At 40.4% G+C, this 22,717-nt stretch overlaps 1 protein-coding gene across 2 annotated transcripts in view; it reads left to right on the top strand.

Moving 5' to 3' along the window:
* Positions 1–22,717, top strand: part of PXDC1 (PX domain containing 1) — a 65,987-nt gene that overhangs the window by 17,001 nt on the left and 26,269 nt on the right. For both annotated transcript variants that reach the window (XM_069103568.1, XM_069103567.1), the window contains exons 2-3: positions 17,650–17,741; positions 19,026–19,143. In XM_069103568.1, coding sequence (XP_068959669.1) covers positions 17,650–17,741; positions 19,026–19,143 — 210 coding nt within the window. The remainder of the gene's footprint in view (positions 1–17,649; positions 17,742–19,025; positions 19,144–22,717) is intronic.

Raw genomic sequence — 22,717 nt, forward strand, 5'->3', positions numbered from 1 at the left:
TTGTTAAGATATGGAGTAAGGAATAGAGAAATGAACTTGGAACCAGAAGATTAGAGTTTGAATCTTACCTTGGATACTTACTAGCTGTATGGCCCAGGTCAGGGCAAGCTACTTAACCTCTTTTAAAAAGCCTCAGTTTCTTCACCTGTAGAATGGAAGTAAAATGAGATTTATATCTGTGTGTATGTATATACACATACATACACATTATACATACATATATACATATACACACACATATATAGGGCTTTGCAAACCTTAGAGCTTTATATAGATTTTTTTGTTGTTGTTATTGTTATTCAATTGTTTCAGACTCTTCATGACCCCATTTGAGGTTTTCTTGGCAAAGATACTGGAGTGATTTGCCATTTCCTTCCCCAGCTCATTTTGCAGATGAGGAAACTGAAGCAAATAGGGTTAAGTGACTTGCCCAGGATCACACAGCTAGTAAGTGTCTGAGGCCAGATTTGAACTCAGGAAGAAGTCTTTCTGATAACAGGCCCAGCTGCCTATATAGATGGTAGCTATTAATATGTGTCAGTGGTTGGTCATGGACCCAGGTCTTCCCAAAGCTCAGCACAGTGCTGGTCCAGACTTGACTCCATGCCTCCAAGGCCAAACCCCTATCCGGTAAGCCATACCTCCGCCTCTGCACAAATCTTCCTAAGCAACAGAACTTCACTTGCATGTGGGGAGTGTTCCCAATTCTTCTTCCACCCCTGTGAAAGACTGCCTGATTGTGCCAGTATATATTCAGCCTCCCTGCCAAGGACAGCAGCCAGTGTTGCCTGGGGAATTAACTCAGGCCTTTGCTTGGGAAGTTTGACTATAACTAACACAGGGATTTGTTACCCAGGTACTCCAGAGTTAAGATCAATTCTATTTGAGTACATTGGTTTCCAAGCTGTAAGACTGTTTTCTCCCAAACCCTAAAACCCGAACAATATAAGTAGGTATAGCCTGGATTTATTAACAGACAAATTAGGGAGTAATCAGCTTGCATTTAAAATAGGATATGTTTGCATATTAATCTCAGGCCATGCACATTGGACCCAAAGAAATCGCTCCTCCTCTTCCACTCAACCAGAAATCAATGAAGGAAAAGCACCTACAAGAATAATTGGGACTGGTTGTCCATGATACCTTCTTTTTCTGTAGTTTACTGATTATGAATAGAATGGAAAGTTGTTTAATAGTTTAATACTAGAGTCATCCACATATTTGACCTGAATTTGATAGATTTTATTTAAATGATCACAATCATTGCATATATTGCTCTTTTGGTCCTTCTTTCTTTACACTGCATCACTTTTTGCTAAGTCTACCTATATTGCCCTGGATTTATCATAGTCATCATTCCTTATGTTCAATATTGCATTCAAATACATTTGGAAGGGCAGCAAGGAGGCACAGTGGAGAGCACCCTGGATTTAGAACCAGGAAGACTCATCTTCTTGAGTTCGAATGTGGCCCCTGACACTTACTAGCAGTGTGTTCCTGGGCAGGTCACTTCATCCTGTTTGCCTCAGTTTCCTCATCTGTGAAATGAGGTGGAGAAGGAGATGGCAAAACACTCCAGTATCTTTGCCAAGAAAACCCCAAATGGAGTCATGAAGAGTCAAATACTCCTCAACAACAAACAACATTTGGTTCAGTAGCTCTCCAACCTTGGGCATAAAGTTTGCTTTCAACTTTTTGTTCAGACATAATGCTTCTTTGGAGATTTTTGTGCGTATGGGTCTTTTATTGCTGTTATCAATGTGCCCAGGGTATAAACCCAGTGCCTTCTATACATCATGAATCATAATATCCTCTTCTTTCCTGTTCTCTGGATTCAGATTTTCTTTAATAGTTTTGAATTAAGCCAAGCCAAATCAACAAAATTTATTAAGCACCTTCTCTGTTCAAGTTAAGTGGAGCACTGGTCCTGGAGTCAGGAAGACCTGAGTTGAAATACTATCTCAGACACTTATTAGCTCTGTGACCCTGGGCAAGTCCCTAAAATTGTTTGCTTCATTTTCTTAAACTGTAAAATGGGGATAATAATAGTGCCTACCTCCCAAGTTTGTTGTGTGGACCAAATGAAATAGTATTTTTAAAACACTTAGCTCGGTGCCTGGCATTTAATAGGTGCTTAATTAATGGGTAGCTAGGCAGTACAGTGAATAGAGTGTTGGGTCTGGAGTCAGGAAGACTCATCTTCCTTGAGTTCAACCTGGCCTCAGACCCTCTCATTAGCTATGTGCCTCCAGGCAAATTGCTTAACCCTCTTTGCCTCAGTTTCCTCATCAGTAAAATGAGCTGAAGAAGGAAATGGCAAATGACTTCAGTATCTTTGCTCAGAAAACCCCAAAAGGGGGTCACAAGGAGATGGGTACAACTGAAACGGCTGAACAACAATGACAAATGCAGATAGGTGGGATAGTGGATGCAGTGCTGGGTCTGGAGTCAGGAAAACCCGAGTTCAAATCCAGTGTCTGACACTTAATTTCTGTGTGACCCTGAATAAATCACTTAACCTTGTTTGCTTCAGTTTTCTCATCTATAAAATGGGGATAATAATAGCACCTATCTTCCAGAGTTGTGAAGATCATTGTGGTTGTGTTTCCTTCCCTTCCCCCTGTGACTGAAAAGTATATTGCTAATAGAAAATTCAAAACTGAAATAATAGTAGCAAGAATTAGAGAGTATGCTTAGCAGCTAGTAATATGAAGAGGGGCAAAAAGCAGTCCCTGCCCTCAAGGGGCTTACATTCTAATGGGGGAGAAAACATGCAAACAACTATGGATGTACAAGGTGTAAATGGAGCAAGCTGGAGGGGGTCTCAGAGGGAAGGCTCTCTTAGTTGGGGAGAGGCCTCTTGCAGCCCAGGAGAGTTTAGTTGAGACTTGAAGGAAGTTTGGGGAGCCAGGAGAGAGAGGAGGGACAGCATTCAAGGCATGGGGACAGTCAGTGCAGGGGCACAGAGTAGGGAGAGGTAGAATCTAGAGTAGGAGCAGTGAAGAAAACGTAACTGGTTCATTTTTATTTACCAGACTTTAAGAAGAAACTTAATCTGCCACTGCTGATGAATATACAATTTATAATTTTAGAGAGTTGACTCTGATATTGAAAGATTAAGTGATTTATCCAGGATCCAGTAGCCCAGAATGTGCAAAGAGACAGGAGTTCTTCCTGACTCTATAGCTCAGTGATATTAAATTCAAATATTTGAGTCTTGGAGTCACTAATTCCTATGTAAGGATCCCTGAGATCTGAATATTGATTTAGTTATGAAATGTAATATTAACTGTATTCTAGTGCATTTTTAGAGAGCTAGGTGGCATGATGATGGATAGAACACCAGGACCTAGAGTCAGAAAGACTCATCTTCAGGAGTTCAAATCTGGCCTCAGATGCTTATTAGCCATGTGACCCTGGGTGAGTCACTGAACCTTGTTTGCCTCAGTTTCCTCATCTGTAAAATGAGCTGGAGAAGGAAATAATAAACTTCTCCAATATCTTTGCCAAGAAAATCCAAAATGGAGTACATGATAAATTTTTATTTATTTTGTAAAATATTTCCAAATAACATTTTAATCTGATTTTGGAATGCTGTGGGCCACATGTAGGCCACATGTTTGACATCTCCGTTACTAGTTCTCTGAAAATAATTGTGTTCTTTAGCAATTCACTGAGGGTGTTATTTGGTTATATTTTCAATGTTAGGACTAAGTCATATAAATTACAGTTAGGTTTCTGAATGTGGAAGGTGTAGGTAATTATCTGCTTTATTTATGCCTCAAACCTCTTCTAAACCCTGTTCTGGTGCCTCATCATTGATTAGAGGTGACACCCTGGATTTTCTAAGGCTTTATTCCTCACCCAAGTACAAGTTCTGGCTGGCCTGTGAAGCAAGTAAGACCTCAGGGGTAGGTGCGTGTGTAATCCAGGACTGTGGATCATTCAGTGTGCTGCATTTCCGAGAGGCTCATAATCAAAATGGGGAAAGGGGAAATGGAGAAATGTTAGGTAGCTCATTGGATAGAGTGCTGGGCCTGAAGTTAAGAAGACATCTTCCTGAGTTCAAATCTGGCCTCAGCCTAGCTGGGTGATTCTGGGCAAGTCCCTTAACCTTGTTTGCCTTGGTTTCCTCCTCTATAGAATGAGCTGAAGGAGGAAATAGCAAACCACTCCAGTATTTTTGCCAAGAAAACCTTAAATGGGGTCAGGAAGAGTCAGACAGAACTGAAAAATAACTCAACAACACCTTCACCAAGGGACAGGTTTTTTGTTTGTTTGTTTGTCTTTTAGCCTCACACCATGAAGGCCTGGAGGGATTGAAACCCACAAGCAGTGAAATTGAGTATCCTTGTCAAATGAGGGAGTTGGGGGAGGTCTAGACTGCAAGGCCCTCCCAGCTCTAAATCTTCAAAATCTTTTCCAAATTCTGAAATTTTAGGGAATGATAACTCAGCTTCAGTGTGTGATCTATTTTGGTACACAGAATTAAATCAAGCATTTTAATATGCATAAGGAAATTTAACTGGAAATTACTGTGAAACAGATTCCTTGCTAGTAGATTTCAGGGAGGGAGCCAGTTTAGGAGAGAAAGAACACTCACTGCTCATGGCAATTCATTCCCTATGTGAGTGTGGGATTGGCAGCCTGCTGTGAAGAGAGTATTATCGCCAAGTTTCTATTTCCAACTTCCAGATGCTTGGAGCAAAGCTGAATACAGCCCTTTGTGCCACCCATGTATGTGATGTAAAATCGAAAGTCAAATAGATGCTAAGTGATTGTATTTTAGCAGAAATTAGGGAAATTGCCAGGGCATGCACCATTTTCAGTATCAGTTCCCTGAGAGCAATTCTTTAATGAGGCTGATGGACTTCTTTCCAAGCAAGATCTTTACCTTCTTATAGAAACAAGCCTCGGTGCACACACGGAACTTTAGGGCCCCCTTCTGCTCAGTCTCCAGAGTGGCAGCCCAAGTTTGGTGAGTAACTCCTATTCTGAGTTAGTGTTCTGCATTTCTTGAAACCCCTAAAAGTTTTTGAGGACCCCTTTGTTTTATGTAGGTTATATCTATTGATATTTATCATATTAAAATGAAAATGGATACGTTTAAAATACTTATTAAAATAACAATATTAATCTAATATGTTAATATAAATAACATTTTATAAATGAAACATTACATTTTCCAAAACAAAAAAAAATTGAGAGAAGTGGAATTATTTTACAAATTTTTCTGCAAATCTCTTTAATTTCTGGCTTGCAAAAGAATTGGGTGATCATATCAGCTTCTGAATTCACTCTGTTGTGCTTTGTTGTTTTAGCTGAAGTATTTGGAAAAAAATCCAGCCTCATACAGACATGTAGCTTGACAAGGGAGAAGTATTTTATTTTATTTTATTTTTAGAAGGGGGAGGACAGGGCAATTGGGATTGTTACTTGCCCAAGGTCACACAACTAGTAAGTATTAAGTGTCTGAGGTCACATTTGAACTCAGGTCCTCCTGACTTCAGGGCTGGTGCTCTATTCACTGTGCCATCTTGCCGCCCTGGAGAAGTATTTTAATTGGTAAACATTATTTTAGTATTAGGAAAATAGTTTGTATTAGGAAATAGTTCAGTATTAAGAAAACTCCATTAAATTGTGAGCTCCCTGAGGACAGGGACTGTCTTTTGCCTCCTTTTTATATCCCTACTGCTTAGCACAATGCCTGTCTCATACTGGGTACTTACATGCTTATTGACTGATTGACCTTACAGACACCCTGGAGGCTGCAGACCACATTTTGAGAACTTTTGCTGATAGGGGTGATAGAACATTTTTTTCTTGTGTTCTGCCATTATAGACATGCACATAAATTTTTCACTGATGCAAAACTTTTTCCTTTATCCTCCCTTGCCATGTAAGGCATCAGGAAAATAAGTAAATGAAGCAAAAATCCTAGGCTATTTGGAAAATGTATATGCCATCATCTTGCCTTTGCTGCTTGTATGACCTTGTGTGATCTTGGGCAAATCTCTTAATCCCTGCTCTGTCTATAAAGGGAGGGGCTTGGACTATAGGGTCTCTTAAGTTTCCTTAGCTCTGTGATTCTCAGCAGTGGCATTTGTAATGTAAAGTTCAAAATTGTGATGATAGTAGCAAAAATTAGTATGTAACAGGAGTGACCTCTAAATGATTATTAAACTAGGCTAAACTAATCATCTAATTAATACTTGAGTCTTGAAAAAGAACAATGATAGGAGTTTGTAAAATTGTAGAGGTTGAGACGTTTGTGGACATATTAAGCTCTTCTTGGGTGAGCTGTGCTTTTTGGACATGTTATAGTTTTATCAAATAATCTATTCCTCCTGGATCAGAACATAGAATTTCAGAACTCAGTGGGACCTCAGTGGTCATCTAGTTTAATCCCGTCCTCGGAAGAGACTATCTTTACTACAGTATTCTCACTTTAAAAAAATTATTAATAATACTATTTTGAATATTTTTGTTTATTTCTCTCTTTCCTTTTTTTTTGTTTTTTGACACTGAAACCTTATCTCTCCCAGTCTGGCTACTAGTGGGTCTACCTCCCCCACTGATTGGCATGGAAACTTTCACCTGTTCCATTTCCAACCTGGGTAGGTTTGTCCATTCTTTGGCAGCTTGGTGGCCCCGTTTCTGGGGGCTAACCATATTAGTGCTAGACTTAGGGGGGACACCAGACTTGCTTTAGGTTATTGTGATATAGCTCAAAACTCTTGAGCTCAAGCAACCAAACCCAGACTCCCTAACATCAGTGATCATAGATATGTTCCACCATGCTTGGCCTATATCATTCTTTTCCTACTGCTTTTAACTTAGTACTTTGGGACATAGTCCCAAGTGTAATGCCTGGGTCAAATGAGATGAACTATAATTGATTAAATGGTGCCCACGTTCCATTTCTCAGGACACACATATACAACTAGAATATCATTTTTCTCACCCAAGAGAGGCAGTGTGGAATAGGGCAAAGAACCTTTTTCTCTGAATATAGGAGATGTTTGTATACCAATAATAATGTCATGAATAGTGAAATGAATATTTGTTGAATTAGATGAAACGTGGGCATGTCTCTATACCTTAACTTTCTTGTCTTGGGCTGGGCACTTTTCAAGTAAGCTCTAAAATAACTAGCTTCTACTGAGAAGTGGAGGTTTGCATCTGGAGCCCTTAACTTTGTATTTCCTTTCAGTAGTTTACAACTGCTTAGATATCAGCACCATGGAAAGTCCAGCCTTGAGAGTGAGGCTCAGTTTGCTGCACAAGAGTCATACATTTTAAATTCCAGTGGTGCCTAGGGTTCTGGATTTGAAATAAGAAAATCCCTAGGTGGGGTGGCTAGGTGGCACAACAAATAGAGCACCCGCCCTGGAGTCAGGAGGACCTGAGTTCAAATCCGGCCTCAGAAACTTAACAACAACAACAACAAAAAAAAAACCTAGTTGTATGACCCTGGGCAAGTCACTTAACCCCAATTGCCCTACCTTCCTCCCCTGCAAAATGAATAAATAAATAAACAAACAAATAAATAAAGTCCTGAGCTCAAATGTGACTTACTAGCTGTGTCAATGAGCAAGTCTTATAACCTCTGCCTGCAATTTCCTCGGTCGTAAAATGGGGGTAATATTAGTGCCTACTCCCAGGATTGTGATGAGGATCTAATAAGATAATGTAAAGCACTTTGTACAACTTAAAACACTACACACACACACATATACAATATTATTAGCATTATTATTATTGCTGGAAGGGGCCTCAGAGACCATGTAGTTTAATTCCCTTCCCCCTTCTCATTTTACATGTCAAGAAACAAAGACCTAAAGGGCTTCTCCCCTATTATCAGGTAGTATGGAGGAAAACTGGGTTTTGAAGTCACATCCTCTGACTCCAAATCCAGCCCGTTTTTTTCACCAATAGTTTGAAAACACTTTCAGGGAATTAATATATAGTAATGTCCAATACCAACTGTACAAAAAAACTGGAGTACAGTTTTTTTTTTAGAAACAATTATCTGCCCTTTCTTTTCTTTCATTGCTTGCAATTCAGCATCTACTCTCTTCCCATGTCAAACTTCATCCCTGTTTCCCTTCCTTTTTTTTCTTAGAATACAGTGAAGAACATAGGAAGTATGCCCAGTGGCTTGAACATGGTGACCATTTACCAATGTTTACCAATATTACCAATAATACTTATTGAACACATGACTGTCTATAGAGCATTCTTCTGTTCACAGGATCATATATTTGGAGCTAGAAGGGACTTCAAGGGCCAGCTAGGCCAATCCCTTCATTTTGCAGATGAGGAAACTGAAGCCCAGGGAGATAAAATGAATTACTTGCCCAGTGTCACACAGGTATTATCAGAGACAGGATCAGAGCCCAGGCCCTCTGATTGCAGAACTTTGCCCATTACCCATTGGAGTATGATTGAAGTATGAAGCTTTAGAGTCTCTTGGCTTCCATTCAGCAAACACAGAAATACTGAAACGGAGAAATAGATTTCTATTCTGGACATTTCTGCATACACACAATACACTCAGCAGTTAGCCAGCTGGCTGGTCTCCCTGCCTTAAATCTCTCCCCACTCCATCCTGTCCTTCACACAACTGTCGAATTGATCTCCCTAAAATGCAGGTCTGACCATATCATCCTCCTATTCAATAAACTCTCACAGCTCCCTGTTACCTTAAGGATCAAATATAAAATCCTCTGTTTGGCTTCCAAAAGCCTTTTATAATCTGGCCTCCTCCTCCTCCTCCTCCCTTTTCCGCTTTCTTATATCTTATTCTCCATGCATTTGCAGTGCAGCGATAGTGACTCCTTGCTGTTCCCCATACATGGCGCTGCATCTCTCTGGGCATTTTCAGCAGCTGTCCTCATGCCTGTTAACTTTATCCCTCTTCATGTCTACTTTCTGGCTTCCCTGGCTCTCTTCAGATTTTGGTTAGAGTCTTACCTTCTGTAAGAGGTCCTTCCCAGTACTCCTTAATCTTCATGCCATCCCTCTTCAACTGTATTATTTTATTATTTCATTATCTGGTCATTTATTACCATTCATTTATTGTTGTTTTATTAATTTATCTTGTGTAGAGCTTGTTTGTACCTAGTTGTTTGCATGTTGTCTCTTCCTAGAATGTAAGCTCCTTGAGGGCAGGGACCTTTTTTCTTTTTTTTTGCTTTCCTTTATATCCCCAGTTAGAAGCACAGTGCCTGGCATATAGCAGACATTTAATAAATGCTAGTCACCTGACTGACCCTGACACAAAGAGGAATACACAAGAATCAGGAAGTGAAAAGTGTCATTAGTTAATAGAGCCCTGGACTGGTCAGCAGACAAACTAGGTTAAACTCCCAGCTTTGATGTTTAACCGTCTCATTTTGGACAAGGCACCCTGACCTTCTGTTTCCCCATCTGTTAAATGGGGATGAAATAGTAGTTTCGGTGCCTTTGGGGCTTGTGTGGTTTTCTTGAAGATCATTCAGGACAGTGTTGAGATTCAACATTTGCTAATAGTGAAGTGCATTAAGACCCCCGCAGTACTGGATCACAGTGACTCAGTGGTTTAAATGCTGATTCACTCTCAGACCATCTCCCTGTGATCTGAAGCAACTGACAGTATTTACTGAGGAGGGCTCACAAGGGCTATGATACCTGGAAGGAGAACACAGGTGCTTTTTCTCAGTTAGACAAGACACAAACACATAAAAAGACAGCCAGTATGATAAAGGACACATTGTGGGAAGGGAGGAAAGAGCACTGGGCTTGGAGGCAGGCCTAGCTCTGACATTCGTCAGCTCTGTGTCCTGGGATGGGTCACTCTACCCCCTCTGGGCCTCATCTGGAAAGTGAGGGTGTTAGACTCAGTCACAGAATCATAGGAGCTGAGAAGCAAGTTTAGGGGCCAGTGCAGACCAATGCCTACCCAAAGGGTTTCTTCCTTAAGTATGTGACAAATAAATCATCATCCCAGAGTTGTCAGGAGGCTCTCTTCCTTCCCAAAGTGGCCTTACGCTTGGTGAGCCTGTCCCCCCTTTTCCTAAGGCTGCTACTTGTCCCAGGTATAGAAATAACTAGTTTTAGCTCTGGGATGTTCTGTCTCTTTTGGAAGACATTCAGTGAGGAGGAACCCACTACCACCTAGTGGTGTATATGGGAAGATCTTAGAGAAAGTATGGTTACTTGTGAAGTCAGTGGAGGTGTTAGGAGTTGTGGGGAGGAGGTTTAATAAAAACAAAAACACTTGAACTGGGCTTTAAAGTCAGGATAGGAATTCAGCAGGCAAAGGAGAGGAGGGAAGACATGATGGGCAAAGGGAACAGCATGAGCAAAGGCTCATGGGAGAGTCTAGGTATGTTCAGGAGACAGTTCAGTTTGGTTCATACATGGAGGGGAGTATTAAGAGAAAAGATAGGAAAATGAATACAGGATTCATTTTGGGGGTGGGGTTGGGGGAGCAGAAAAGAGGAAAAGAAATTAGACAAGAGCGTCTCTATTTCTAATGCTTAGCACAGTACCTGGGACATAGTAGGAATTAAGTAAGTGGTGGTTGATTGATTGATCACGATTTTCTTTTGGATCTGACCTATTTAGAGAAAACCATAAAATGACCACAATGCACTTGTCCAAAGGAATGAGTGTTTCTATTCCTTTCTTTCCTGATAAAATTGTGTGTGTGGGGAGGGCATCCTGCTCCTGCATGATAATTTTTTTCTATGTCTTTCCTTTTTTTTAAAAAAATGTTAATTAAGGAAGAGAACATAATGATTAAAAACAAAAAACCAAACCATCTATTAAGTAATTACTAAGTTCACTCTGCTAAACTCTGGTGATTCAAATAGAAAAGCAAGACAGCCCTTACTTCATGGAGCTCACATTCTCATACAGAGAGACAGCACATAAGGGACTTCAGCAGCAAGTCAGATAGAAAGTCCCTGTGGTCCTTCAGGTACATCTTCTAAAATGACATTTCCATTAATAAAACCATATCCATTTCTTATGCTGAAACATGTGACCTTTGCCAAGGACTTTGGTGGTTAAGAACTCTCTTTTCCAGGTCCTCAATAGGGAGGTCAGGACCAGACAGATTTGTTTTGAATCTAGAAGACATTTCAGAAATGCAGGAGACAATCAAATCATTCAATTTTTAAGGAAAGAGGAATGAATATGGGTAGCTTGTTGCTGAGAGTATTGGTTTCCATCAAGTCTACACTCAAATTAAGACTGTTTAAAGGACCCACAGAAAGATCTTGACGGAACTGAAAAATGTCAGAGAGGGAGACAGTGGGGAAGAGGGCAAAGAATGCCAGCTCTTGGGCCCCTATGTCATTGGTCCTCTCTAATGCCTGTTACTTTTGTGGCCTTGGGCAGATCAAGTTCCTTGGGTCTTAGTTCCCATACTGTACAATGAGGGTGATTAAACTTGACCTCTGGGGTCCTTTCTACTTCTAGATTTATCATTCTGTGATCTTGGAGAGCTGAGCATGTCAGACCAGAATTCTTCTTCAGCCATGGAAGGAGTAGGAGGAAGCCCCAGTGGGTGCCTCCTACCCATCCTCTACCTTCCACATCCCTATTCCCCATGCACCATGGGACTGGTGCCCAAGTCAGGACTGGACAAGGTGTATTGACAAGTGAAACCCCTGAGGAGGTCCCCACTGCTGCTTTCATCAAGTGACCTTGTCTGGTGCTGAGGATGTCTCCTTGAGTTCATGTGAGAGCTAGATGAGATACAGAGTGACTTCTGTGGTTTCATCTAAGCTACCACTGAAGGCCCCAGGTGCCATGATGGGATTACAAGGCACCAAGGGCCTTGCAAAACAAAGCAGGATTTTCTCGAGCCCAGATCTAGTCCAACTCCTTTATTTTACAAAGGGAGAAACTAAGGCAGAGTGATTTGCTCTGGTCTAGCACTAGAACCCAAGACTATGGTTTTTGTTTTTTTTTAATGCAGTACAGTGTGCTACATAGAAGGAACACAGGACTCCTGGATAGATCTAGGTTCTGTTTTCAGCTCTCCTACTCTTTAGCTGAATCATCCTGGATAAGTCAACCTCCCTGGTCCTCACTTTCTTCATCTGTAAAAGGGGGATCATAAATAATATTTGCCCTAGGGTCTCTTCCAGCTCTTGTTATTGTCGGTTAGTTGTGTCCAACTCTTTGTAAACCATGGGATTCCTTTCTTGGCAAAAATACTGGAGTGGTTTGCCCAAGGGTAAGTGACTTGCCCAGCGTCACACAACTAGTATGTGTCTGAAGCTATATTCAAACTCAGATCTTCTTAGCTCCAAGCCTAGCATTCTATCCCTGAGTCACCTAGTTGTCACCTCTAATTCCTCTAAAGCAGGCCCTGAGCTTTGCCACAGCTGTTATTGAAAACAGTCATTCTACACATCCTCTTTCCCTATAGGAACAATGTTCCACATTCAATTAATCATAGACAGAACCAAGAGTACACTATAATAGCTATGCACTATAATCTAAGAAGCTAATAATGAAATAACTTTAAATCTTAGTGCCTACTACAAATACACCAACCTCTAGTCATTTCAAAATCACATCACTGCTTGCACATGTATAACCTATATCAGATTCCTTGCCATTTTGGGGAAGGGGAAGGGAGGGAGAAAAAAATTTGGAACTCAAATCTTATAAACCTGAATGTAGAAAACTATCTTTCTATGTAATTAGAAAAAATAAAATACTATTAAGTGGCAAAAAATAAACTTAAAAAGAAAAAAATTGGGGCGGCTAGGTGGCGAAGTGAATAGAGCACCATCCCTGGAGTCAGGAGGACCTGAGTTCAAATCCAGCCTCAGACACTTAACACATACACAAATTAGACATGTGACCTTGGGCAAGTCACTCAACCCCAATTGCCCTCCAAAAAGCAAAAAAACCCCAAACAAACCATATTATCCTGTGAATGTTACAGAGACATTGTGGTGTGCAAAGGTGTACTGGCCTTGGTTATGTTCAGAACCATTTCTACCTTTCTATAGAAATTCCTCATTCAGATCTGTGAAATTCTAATTATGAGCAGGGTGCATTTTTAATCCCTCCTTTTGAATAATTGACCCTGTTCATTAGTAAATTTTGATGTTTCTTCACTTCTCTTCCTGTCCCCAAATCTAAATGAATTAAAGGAGAGAAAATTTAAGCCTCAAGTGGAATATGCTCATTCCTCTTTCTCCATGAGTGGCACCACCATGACATAAGCTATGGAGGAAGAAATGTCACCCAAAGTTTCATCACTCCCTGAGCTCATGGGCAGCTTTGATTCCAGAGTAGAATGGCCAACTGGCAATGGACATCAGCTCTGATAACGGGGGAAGGAGGGTCTTGGAGGCTGCAGACCTTTGTGCCTTGGCGTGCTCAGAGACTGAATAGACTTTTCTCAGGAGATAACATTGACCCAGTGAGGTTGAAATTAGAGGCCAAATCAGGACTCTGCTACTTGCAGTGTTGATGGAGGCCAGTTTCTGCCCCTGGTCTGGGCTACAGTTTCCTTATCCTCATTCCTCAATATATGTAGCTAGGTGGCAAAAGTCTTGTGAACACTGGGCCTGGAGTCAGGAAGATCTGAGTTCAAATGTGGCCTGTGTGAACCTGGGCAAGTCACTTAACTGCCATCTCTCTCATTTTCTTTATCTGAAAATGGGGACAATATTAGCACCTACATCCCAGGGCTGTTGTAAGGATCAAGCAAGTTAATATTTATAAAGCTCTTAGCACAGCGCCTGGAACATGGAAATGATTATTCCCTTCCCTCAGTAAAACAGAGATTGAATTAGATGATCTTGGAGGATTGTGGCTAATATTTAATGAAAACTGGCAGAGACAGGCTGTGCACATTGATTCTAAAAGGGAGGGGGGGCTCCAGTGTACAGTCACAGAACACACAAAAATAAAGTTCTGAGAGTTTTACTCAGTAGCCCTTTGAGTAAGAAACCATATTTGGCCTGTATGAAACTAATATACCAGCTGTATAGAATAAGCATTCATTCAATACCCTACAAATACCTTTTTATTGGTATCCTGGTTTACAAATGAGACAGTGTTTGTAAAGTGCTTGGCACACAGTAAGTGTTTGATAAATGCTTATTTCCTTCCCCTACATCATCTGTATTTCCCAATGTATCCCCTGATCCCAGAGTTATCCCTTATAGCAAAGAATAAAAAATGCCTGGTAGTGGGATCTCTGGGTCAAAGGCTATGGACATTTTAGTCATGTAGTAACTTTCATTGCTTTTCGGAATGGTTGACCCAATTCACAATTCTACTGACTAATTAAATTTTAAATCTGATGGTTTTATTTGCCTCCTTTGGATTTAGAAACATTTTGGTGGGGGAGGAGAGGGAAGGGACATTATTTGGATGATCAGACAGTGAAATGTAAGGGATTGAGGCTGACCTAGATTAAAGCCTCACATCTAACACATAGAGGCTTTCTCTGACCCTGGGCATCTCAAGTAATCTCCCAGGGTCCCAAGCTACTTACTGCCTAAATCTACAAAGGCAAGCAGTTATCGATCCACCGTTACTGGAAGGAAGAAAGCCACAGGTCTGCCTCCCTCCCTCGGTCAGAAAATCTCTCCAGGAAAGTGTGAATCTGTGCTCTTTTTCTGTGTTAAGCAGAGGTCTTCAAAAGGACTGTATGTAGCTGGCCTCAGAGTTGGAATGATTCTTTCTAAAAGCAGTTGTTAGAGGCAATAAATATTAGAGGAGAGTGCTCAAGATTTTAGTGGGGATCCTTTGGAGAGCAGCGAGGAGGACTCTCTAGAAGCTGATACATCTGGCTTTTTTCTTGGCACTTCCCTCTTATTTAAGGCAGCATGAAAGGGTTGGGGGCAGGGGTGCAGAGAGGAAGGAGGATTTGGGACGGAGGGATGTTTGTTTTCCCTTACCTAATTATGGCACAGTTGTTTTATGGGCTGCTTGTATATTCAAGGGCTTCCAAGGCTGGCTAGCCATCCTCCCTACTCTCCCTCCTGCTGCCTTCGTGAGCCACTGCCCAGTGCCATACCTTGGTCTCCTGAAACCTCAAATAAGTAGATGAGAACATGAGCAGGTGAAGGTGGTGATAATGTTAATTACTAAGACACCTACGGTTTTTGTGTGTATTTTACTAGGGACTAAGCATTTTCTTGGAATTTCATATTAGATCAACTTAATCTGTTGCTTTTGCTTTGTTAGGCCAGGTTATTAGATACTTGGTGTTCAGATAAATTTGTCCTTGCAAGAGTGTTTCCTTAGCATATCTGTGTGTTTATATATGAATATGAACACAATGTACACTTACATGTATGTATATAATGTGTGTGTGTGTGTGTGTGTGTGTGTGTGTGTGTGTGTGTGTGTGTACACCCCAGGCAGGGTACAGATAATAGGTGCTATAGGGATTTAGTAGGGGAAGGGGAAATATACTGGATTGACAAGCAATTTATCTAGCCAGTGACCCAAGTTTGTATTTTGAATCCAGCCTTATTCTCCTCACCTCCCTCATACCACTTAACCACCTTTCCACAGAAGTACTGAACTTCCCAAAATTAGATCTCACCTTTCAATGCACCCCAAGCACTGAGGGGCTATTGGGGTTCTACCCATGCCTGTGGGTTCAGTGTTTTGGTGACGTTTACACTTTCTAACCTGTCTTAATCAGTGTGACCCTAGTCACACAGCTGGTCATTTAACTCCTATTTGTCTCAGATCCTCATCTATAAAATGGGGACACACTGGAGAAGGAAATGAAAAGCCATTCCTGTGTTCTTTGTCAAGAAAACCCCAAATGGGGTCACAAAGAGTTGTACATGATTGACAAACGACTTAAGAACAACAATGGTTATATGGTTTCTGTGGTTTGCCCATAGACAATACAGACAATGATTCCTGGGTTAAATGAGTTATGGAGAAGTTTCTAGTATACTTGGCAATCTTCTTTTACCACCTCTAAAAAATTGACTTTTAGGAGCTATAGAGTAGTAGTGTCAAACTCAAATAGAAATGAGATTCACCACCAGGGGTGGTGGTCTTGGGGTCACATGTAGCCCTCTAGGTCCTTAAGTGTGGCCCTTTGACTGAACCCAAACTTCACAGAATAAATCCCCTTAATAAAAGCTTTTGTTCTATAAAACTTGGACTCATTCAAAAGGCCTTACCCAAGGACCTAGAAGGCCACAGGCTCCCACCCCTGCACCAAACCACAGGTAAGGATCTCCCCAGGCCACATATTGAACTTAGAAAATAACATATTAACATTATTATATTTTATTGTATTTTTATTTACTTTGTTAAATATATCCATTTTAATCTGGTTCAGTAGCAGGAGTATTGTGGGCCTGCACATGGCTGCCTATGGTTTGACAGTCACCTTCATGCTAGGCAGCTCTCTTTCTCTCTCCTTTTTAAAGTTATTTTATTTATTTTTAGTTTTCAGCATTCACTTTCATAAGTTTTAGATTTTCTCCCCCTTCTTTCCCTCCCCAAGACAGCATGCACTCCAACATAGGCTCTACGTATACATTCCTATTAGGCAGCTCTTTTAAGAGCCTAAATTGAGAGATGATGGTAAGAAGTTGTGGAGACAAGCTTTGTCCAAGGAAGCTACTCACTGGGAGTTCCCCATAATACCAGTGACGTTGCAGGTTCAGTGTCTGTAGACATAGTTACTTAAGTAGAGTTATCCAACACAAATGCTGAAATCAATAGAATGTTCAGATACTCACGAATCTTTGAGTCGAGCTCAGTTACCCTGCTTCCTTATATAGGAATTTTGGAATTTCTGGCTACAGCCACAATGGGATAGTTCATGTGGTTCTTGGAAAGACCTATGACTCATATCCAGTTTGGTTTTCTTAGAGCAAAGATCTAATCTAGAGCAAAAAAATCATTCCCCCCTCTAAACCCAGCATTTAAATAAATGGCTAATATAAGTAAGCATTTTTCCTATGGGCTCTGTGGTTGATGAAGGTTACTGAGGCCCTCTAGTGACAGGCCACTGTAACTACATAATTGGGAGCAAAGTTCTGTGGGTGAATTAGATTCAAGACTTCTTTCTTGTCTTCCCCTGCAGCCCACTTCAGTTGAGGGATGCCTAAGCACAGTTAGTGATAATCCACAGTTAAGTCTTGTAGTTCTGGCTCCTTCCTGCCACTTGCTCTATGGGTCCCTAATCAAGACTTCTCAGAAATAGCAAAGATTTTCTCCTGTTTTCACCAAGTCATGTTCATTGTTTCCATGACACTATCTCATCCTCTGCTGTCTCTTTCTCCTTTCGCCTTCAATCTTTCCAAACACCAGGATCTTTTACAGTGAGTCCTGTCTTCTCATTATGTGGCTTCACTTTTCCCCATCATCAAATAGCTCTCCTTCCCAAAGGTAACCAAGCTACTCAAAGTAATTCATTAGGTCATCAGTGGAAATAGTACAAGTTGAGACCAGGAGTTTTTAGAATGCTGTTACTCCCTTCTAGGATTAAGTGTTTGGTATAAGCACTAGAAATGGTAGGATGTACCCTTTCTGCACATTTCAGGACAATGCTACAAGTTTCAGTGGGGCAATCATTATCTTTGTTTTCAAAGCCCATATTTCTGGGATTTTTATTTTGACAGGGTTTTCTGTCTTAATTCCTAGGACTAATTGCAATAAAGGATGCTCATGATATAGAAGCCAGACTTAATGAAGTGGAGAAACTTCTAAAAACTATTATTAGCATGCCGTGCAAAGTAAGTATTATCATCTTTGCGTTATGGTTGATCGGAAAGGGGAGAAGGAGGGAGAGATCAGGGGTAGAGGGTGATGAAGAAAGAGGTGAAAGCAGAGGGAGAGAAGAGGAAGGGAGGAGGGGGGAAGAACAAAGGGATTTTATCCCAAGTGGACATATTTGGTGGTGGGGTGGGGAATGACAACAAAGCAAACAAAAATAGATCAACTCTCAGTGTGAACTGTGCCCCTGGACATCAAAGGAGTCTGAAGTTAGTTCCTTTTACATTAAATTAGTTTTTGTGGGATAGCACCTTCATTTTGGGTAATCCCTAGATGATTGAGTTCCACTGAAGTAGGTTATATATTCATATTATCATATATGTATATATATTCATATATATATGCATAAGGACAGCCTTACTAGAGGCTGGCCTTAAAAAAAAATTCCTGGAATTATCCATAACTTTCTTATGCCCCTTAGAATCATGGACATGGAGCCATAAGGAAATGGAGACTCAGATGAAGTGTACTTCTCCAAGGTCACACAGATAGCAAGGGGCAGAGCCAGGATTTGAACCCAACACCTCGAGGAATTAATCCAGTTTACCCCCTTGGAACACAGAGCATCACTGTTGGCTAGGTTTCTTTGTTTCTTACTAAGGAGGAGACCTGAATTCTAGTTCATCTGCCTGCTGCTAACTAGCTGTGACATTGGACAAGTGTCCTAGTAATGACTCACATTCATTAAGAGTTTTCAAAGTTTTTCCTCACAGTGACCCTTTGAGGGGACAGCTAGGGGGTGCAGTGGATAAAGGACCAGCTCTAGAGTCCGGAGGACCTGAGTTCATATTCATCCTCAGATACTAGCTGTGTTGGCCCTGGGCAAATCACTTAATCTGATTACCTCCAAAAAAACAAAATAAAATAACAGCCTTTCACGATACGCAGTACAAGTATCATTACCCCCATTTTGCAGATGAGAAAACCAAGGCTCACAGGGAAAATGATTTGTCTGAGATCACATAGCTACAAAGTGTCAGAGCTTGGATTTGAACCCAGGTCCTATTTCTACCATTCCACTCTATATTAGCTGCTCTGGACTTTCACTTCCTTGGCTATAAAATTAAAAGGTTGAACTTGATCATCCCTAAGGTGTCTTTTATAGCTAATGTTCTCTGATTCTGAGGTTCTTTTTTCTGTTCAAAATTCTATGAACCTCTGAAATAATAATAAAAAAAGACTGTGGGGAAATTAAAGAAAATTAAAATGTACCCAAATTCTAAATAATCAGTCTTTCTTTCCAGTATTCTAGGTCAGAAGTGGTGCTTACCTTCTTTGAAAGATCCCCTTTAGATCAAGTATTAAAGAATGATAACGTACATAAAATTCAACCAAGTTTTCAGAGTCCAGTCAAAATATCAGGTAAGAAAAACCACATCCATGTTGATTACCTGGCTCTCAAAAGCTCTGTTGTTTGTGAACCATTCCAGTGAGGAGAAAAGGATTTTGGGGTGGTCACTTGTTCTATCTATCTACTCCCAGATAGACCAAAGGAAAAAAAAATTACTGGAATAAGTGGAAAAATTGGTACAGTTGACAACAAAGAGAGACAACATCTCATTTTTACTAAATACCATATACTGATTGATTTGACTACTTCTAAAGGAGCTGAGGCAGCTTACAAAATGAAACCTTGGATTAGTTCTTTTTAAAAGGAGCACAGATCATAGGTGCTACCAAGATAACAATTGCAAATGCCTACTGGAGATCTCCCTTGTTCTGAATTCACCTTTAAGTTGCCCAGAAAAAAGTCCCCAAAAGATTACACCGGGTCACATGTTTTAATCATTTGTTGGCCGATAAAAGAAAGCATTTGCATATATATAGAGACTAATTTTTTTTTGGTCCCCTTAGACCCAAACAGAGAGAAATTCAGTTCTTTTCAGATTGGTGGATAAATGGTGCTGGGAAAATTCCATACCACTATGATTTGGGAGAAGCTACAGGAACATTCAGACAGCTCCTTTTGGCATTGAGCCTCTTAAAAGCCTGAGGGCATAATACTCAATTGAAAGTCAGTGAAGGCATTTCTGCAGGCGGCTGGGTTAGTATGGTTCAAATGCTTTTCTTTCTAATGAACTCTAGAGTAGAACCTGGAAAATTTTGAACAGTGGAAAGCTTTTTCCACTGAGTTACTTTCAGGTATTAAGTATCTTAAATTTAAGAACCTCTGGAAAGAACTGGATCATAGTCGATTAATGATTGAAGTCTTTGTTGCTGGCTAAAATGAAGATCACATGCCTTAGCCATCAGCCTTTTTTTACTGTAGAAGTTTTAAGAATCAGATTGTAGTTTTGCCCAGAGAGAGGGTCAAGTACGTTTTTGTATGGGCAGAGGCATTAGGTAGATGGAGCCAAAGTTTTCCTTGCAAAAGAGCTTTGGATATTTTGAAAGATTTGGGCAAGTGATTTTTTTTTCAGATGCCAAAGTTCAAAGATCAAAAGAGATAATATTTGCAAAAAAAAAAAAAAAGTATGGCACATAATAAGTGCTTGGCTTGCTTTTTGTTTGTTTCCATCATGTCTACCTCTTTGTGACTGCATCTGGAATTTTCTTAGTAAGGATACAGGAATGGTTTGCCATTTCCTTCTCCAGCTCATTTACAGATGAAGAAACCGAGGCAAACAGAGTTAAGTGACACAGCTAGTCCTATCTGAATCAGATCTGAACTCACAGAGATGAGTTTTCCTGTCTCCAGGCTCTGTACTCTATGCACTATGGCACCACCTGGCTGCTCCTAATAAGTGCTCAATAGAACCTCATTTTCATTTTATCTCTTGCAGCTTCATAACATTGGAGGGGCCATTTTTGCCTGAAAAGTGTTGAGGGCAGGTGTGACCAGCTGATCACTTTGTCCGTTGAACACTCCCTACCTCATTTTAAAGCCTAGACTCTGATAGGAGAATAGAGTTAGAACCAGCAGAGACCAGAGGTCAAGGGGAAACTGAGACCCAGAGAACTGAAGTGACTTGCTCAATTGTGCACAGATAGTCAGTGACCAGCATTAAAAATAAGGTGCTTGGTCTCTAAATTCAGCTCTTCCCACTGCACCACACTACCTCTCACTCTCAACAGCATGAGTTGGTTGCCAAATGTACTTCCCCAAGACACAATGAATTGTTCTTGGATGGAGTCATTCAAGAGTCACCATTTATTTAAATGGTGGTTAATGGCTACTAAATGCACCATTTCTTAGTTCTGATATAATTGATGCTGAGCTGCTCTAGCAATAATCAAGTCTCTAAGTCTAACCACTACTCTATGAATTTTGGTCAAATATGATTAGATCTTGTATCAGACCAAGAAGGCTTGACATCCTTTTTGCATAAATTCAATTCACTGGGACAGCTAGGTGGCACAATGAATAGACCACTGGCCTGGGAGTCAGGAGGACTTGAGTTCAAATTCGGCCTCAGACACTTGACACTCTAGCTATGTGACCTTGGACAAGTCACTTAACCCCGATTGCCTTGCCTACCTCCCTCAGAATAAAAAATTCAATTCACTTAATGGTGTTAAGGAGTTAAGATAAATGATATTGTTTCTATTGAAGGTCACACCATTAAAATAATATCTCTTTGTAAGAAATTATGCAATGAAAAATAACATTGAGTATTGACTACATGCAAGTTTTCTGGAAGTCAGATTTTGGAGGAGAGTGTGGCCTATATTGGCACCACTATGATAAATTACAAAGAAAGAGGAGCTAGGACCTAGCCTTTTGAGACTGCGATTCCTTCATAATAGTTTTATTCTAATGCCTTATTGGGGTGTGGCACTCATATGTGGCATTTTCTCCCAGGCTGGAAAGGTTTAACTATGGGCCTGATGATAAAATTGTGTCTGTTATATGAGGACTAGTCCAGATAGGTATGGAGAAACTCTTCACCAGAAAACTGGACTTCAGATGTTAAAAAGGCCAAGGTCTCCCATTGCATCTGGGGCCATTTCCAGCCCTGGTCTATATGTTGCCAGTGGACCCAGATGACCCTAGAGGAGAGAGTAAGGATAGTGACTTTGTACAACCTTCCCTCACTTAAATCCAATTCACTTGCAAATCAAGACATCACCTTCCTGATGTCATGGTCCTCTTTGAGAATGAAGGCCTTGAACTGATGAATTTTTTTGGACCCCAGTCATTCATGCAAAGGACAAAAATACAAAATGGCTCTTAGTATTCTGTATACCCCAACTCCCAACTGCAGTGACTTTAAAGGATGCTACAAATCACACAGTTCTTAGTCTTCAAATGTTAATTTGACTCTTACCATTCTAAATGGACAATCTTTGTCCACTAATTGGTTACCAATGAATTGATAATGCTACCAGAATAATAGAACTACAATACCATAATGACATTATACCAAAGACATTTCATCTAAATGGAAACATGGCTCCCAGGCTCTTCTCTAAGAGGCAAACAAAGTAGATGGTGGAAATATGTCATTGTACCTCCCAAGGAGACAAGAAATGTCATTTCAGAAACACTTAGACAATTCTCTTTGTGCTCACAGTGATTTAAATTTTTACTTTTCATTATGTAAAATTAGCTATTTATGAATATCTGATGTTCAAATAAGTTCTCAAACTGATAACAATACTGTACCACCAATTCACATCAATAACAGGTAAACTAAATAATTTACATAAAATATTATTTTAAACAAAATGAAATTAATTTTTGAAAATTATTTGTAGATTTATAGAAGAACCTGAGTTTGGTTGGTTTCAACTGATTCCCTCTTGTGGTGTTATCTTAATAACTTTGCCAGATCCTTCCCCTTCTTTTCTTCTCTTTCTTTCTTCCCTCTCTTCCTCTCTTTTTTTTCTTCCTTTCTTCCCTCTTTCCTTCCCTCTCTCCCTCTTTTCTTCCTTCCCTATTTCCTTCCTTCCTTCCTTCCTTCCTTCCTTCCTTCCTTCCTTCCTTCCTTCCTTC

This window comes from Petaurus breviceps, unplaced genomic scaffold (assembly GCF_028583685.1).
Source record: "Petaurus breviceps papuanus isolate PSGF00001 unplaced genomic scaffold, PetGlider_PUasm1.0 582, whole genome shotgun sequence".
In the NCBI taxonomy this organism is placed as follows: Eukaryota; Metazoa; Chordata; class Mammalia; order Diprotodontia; family Petauridae; genus Petaurus; species Petaurus breviceps.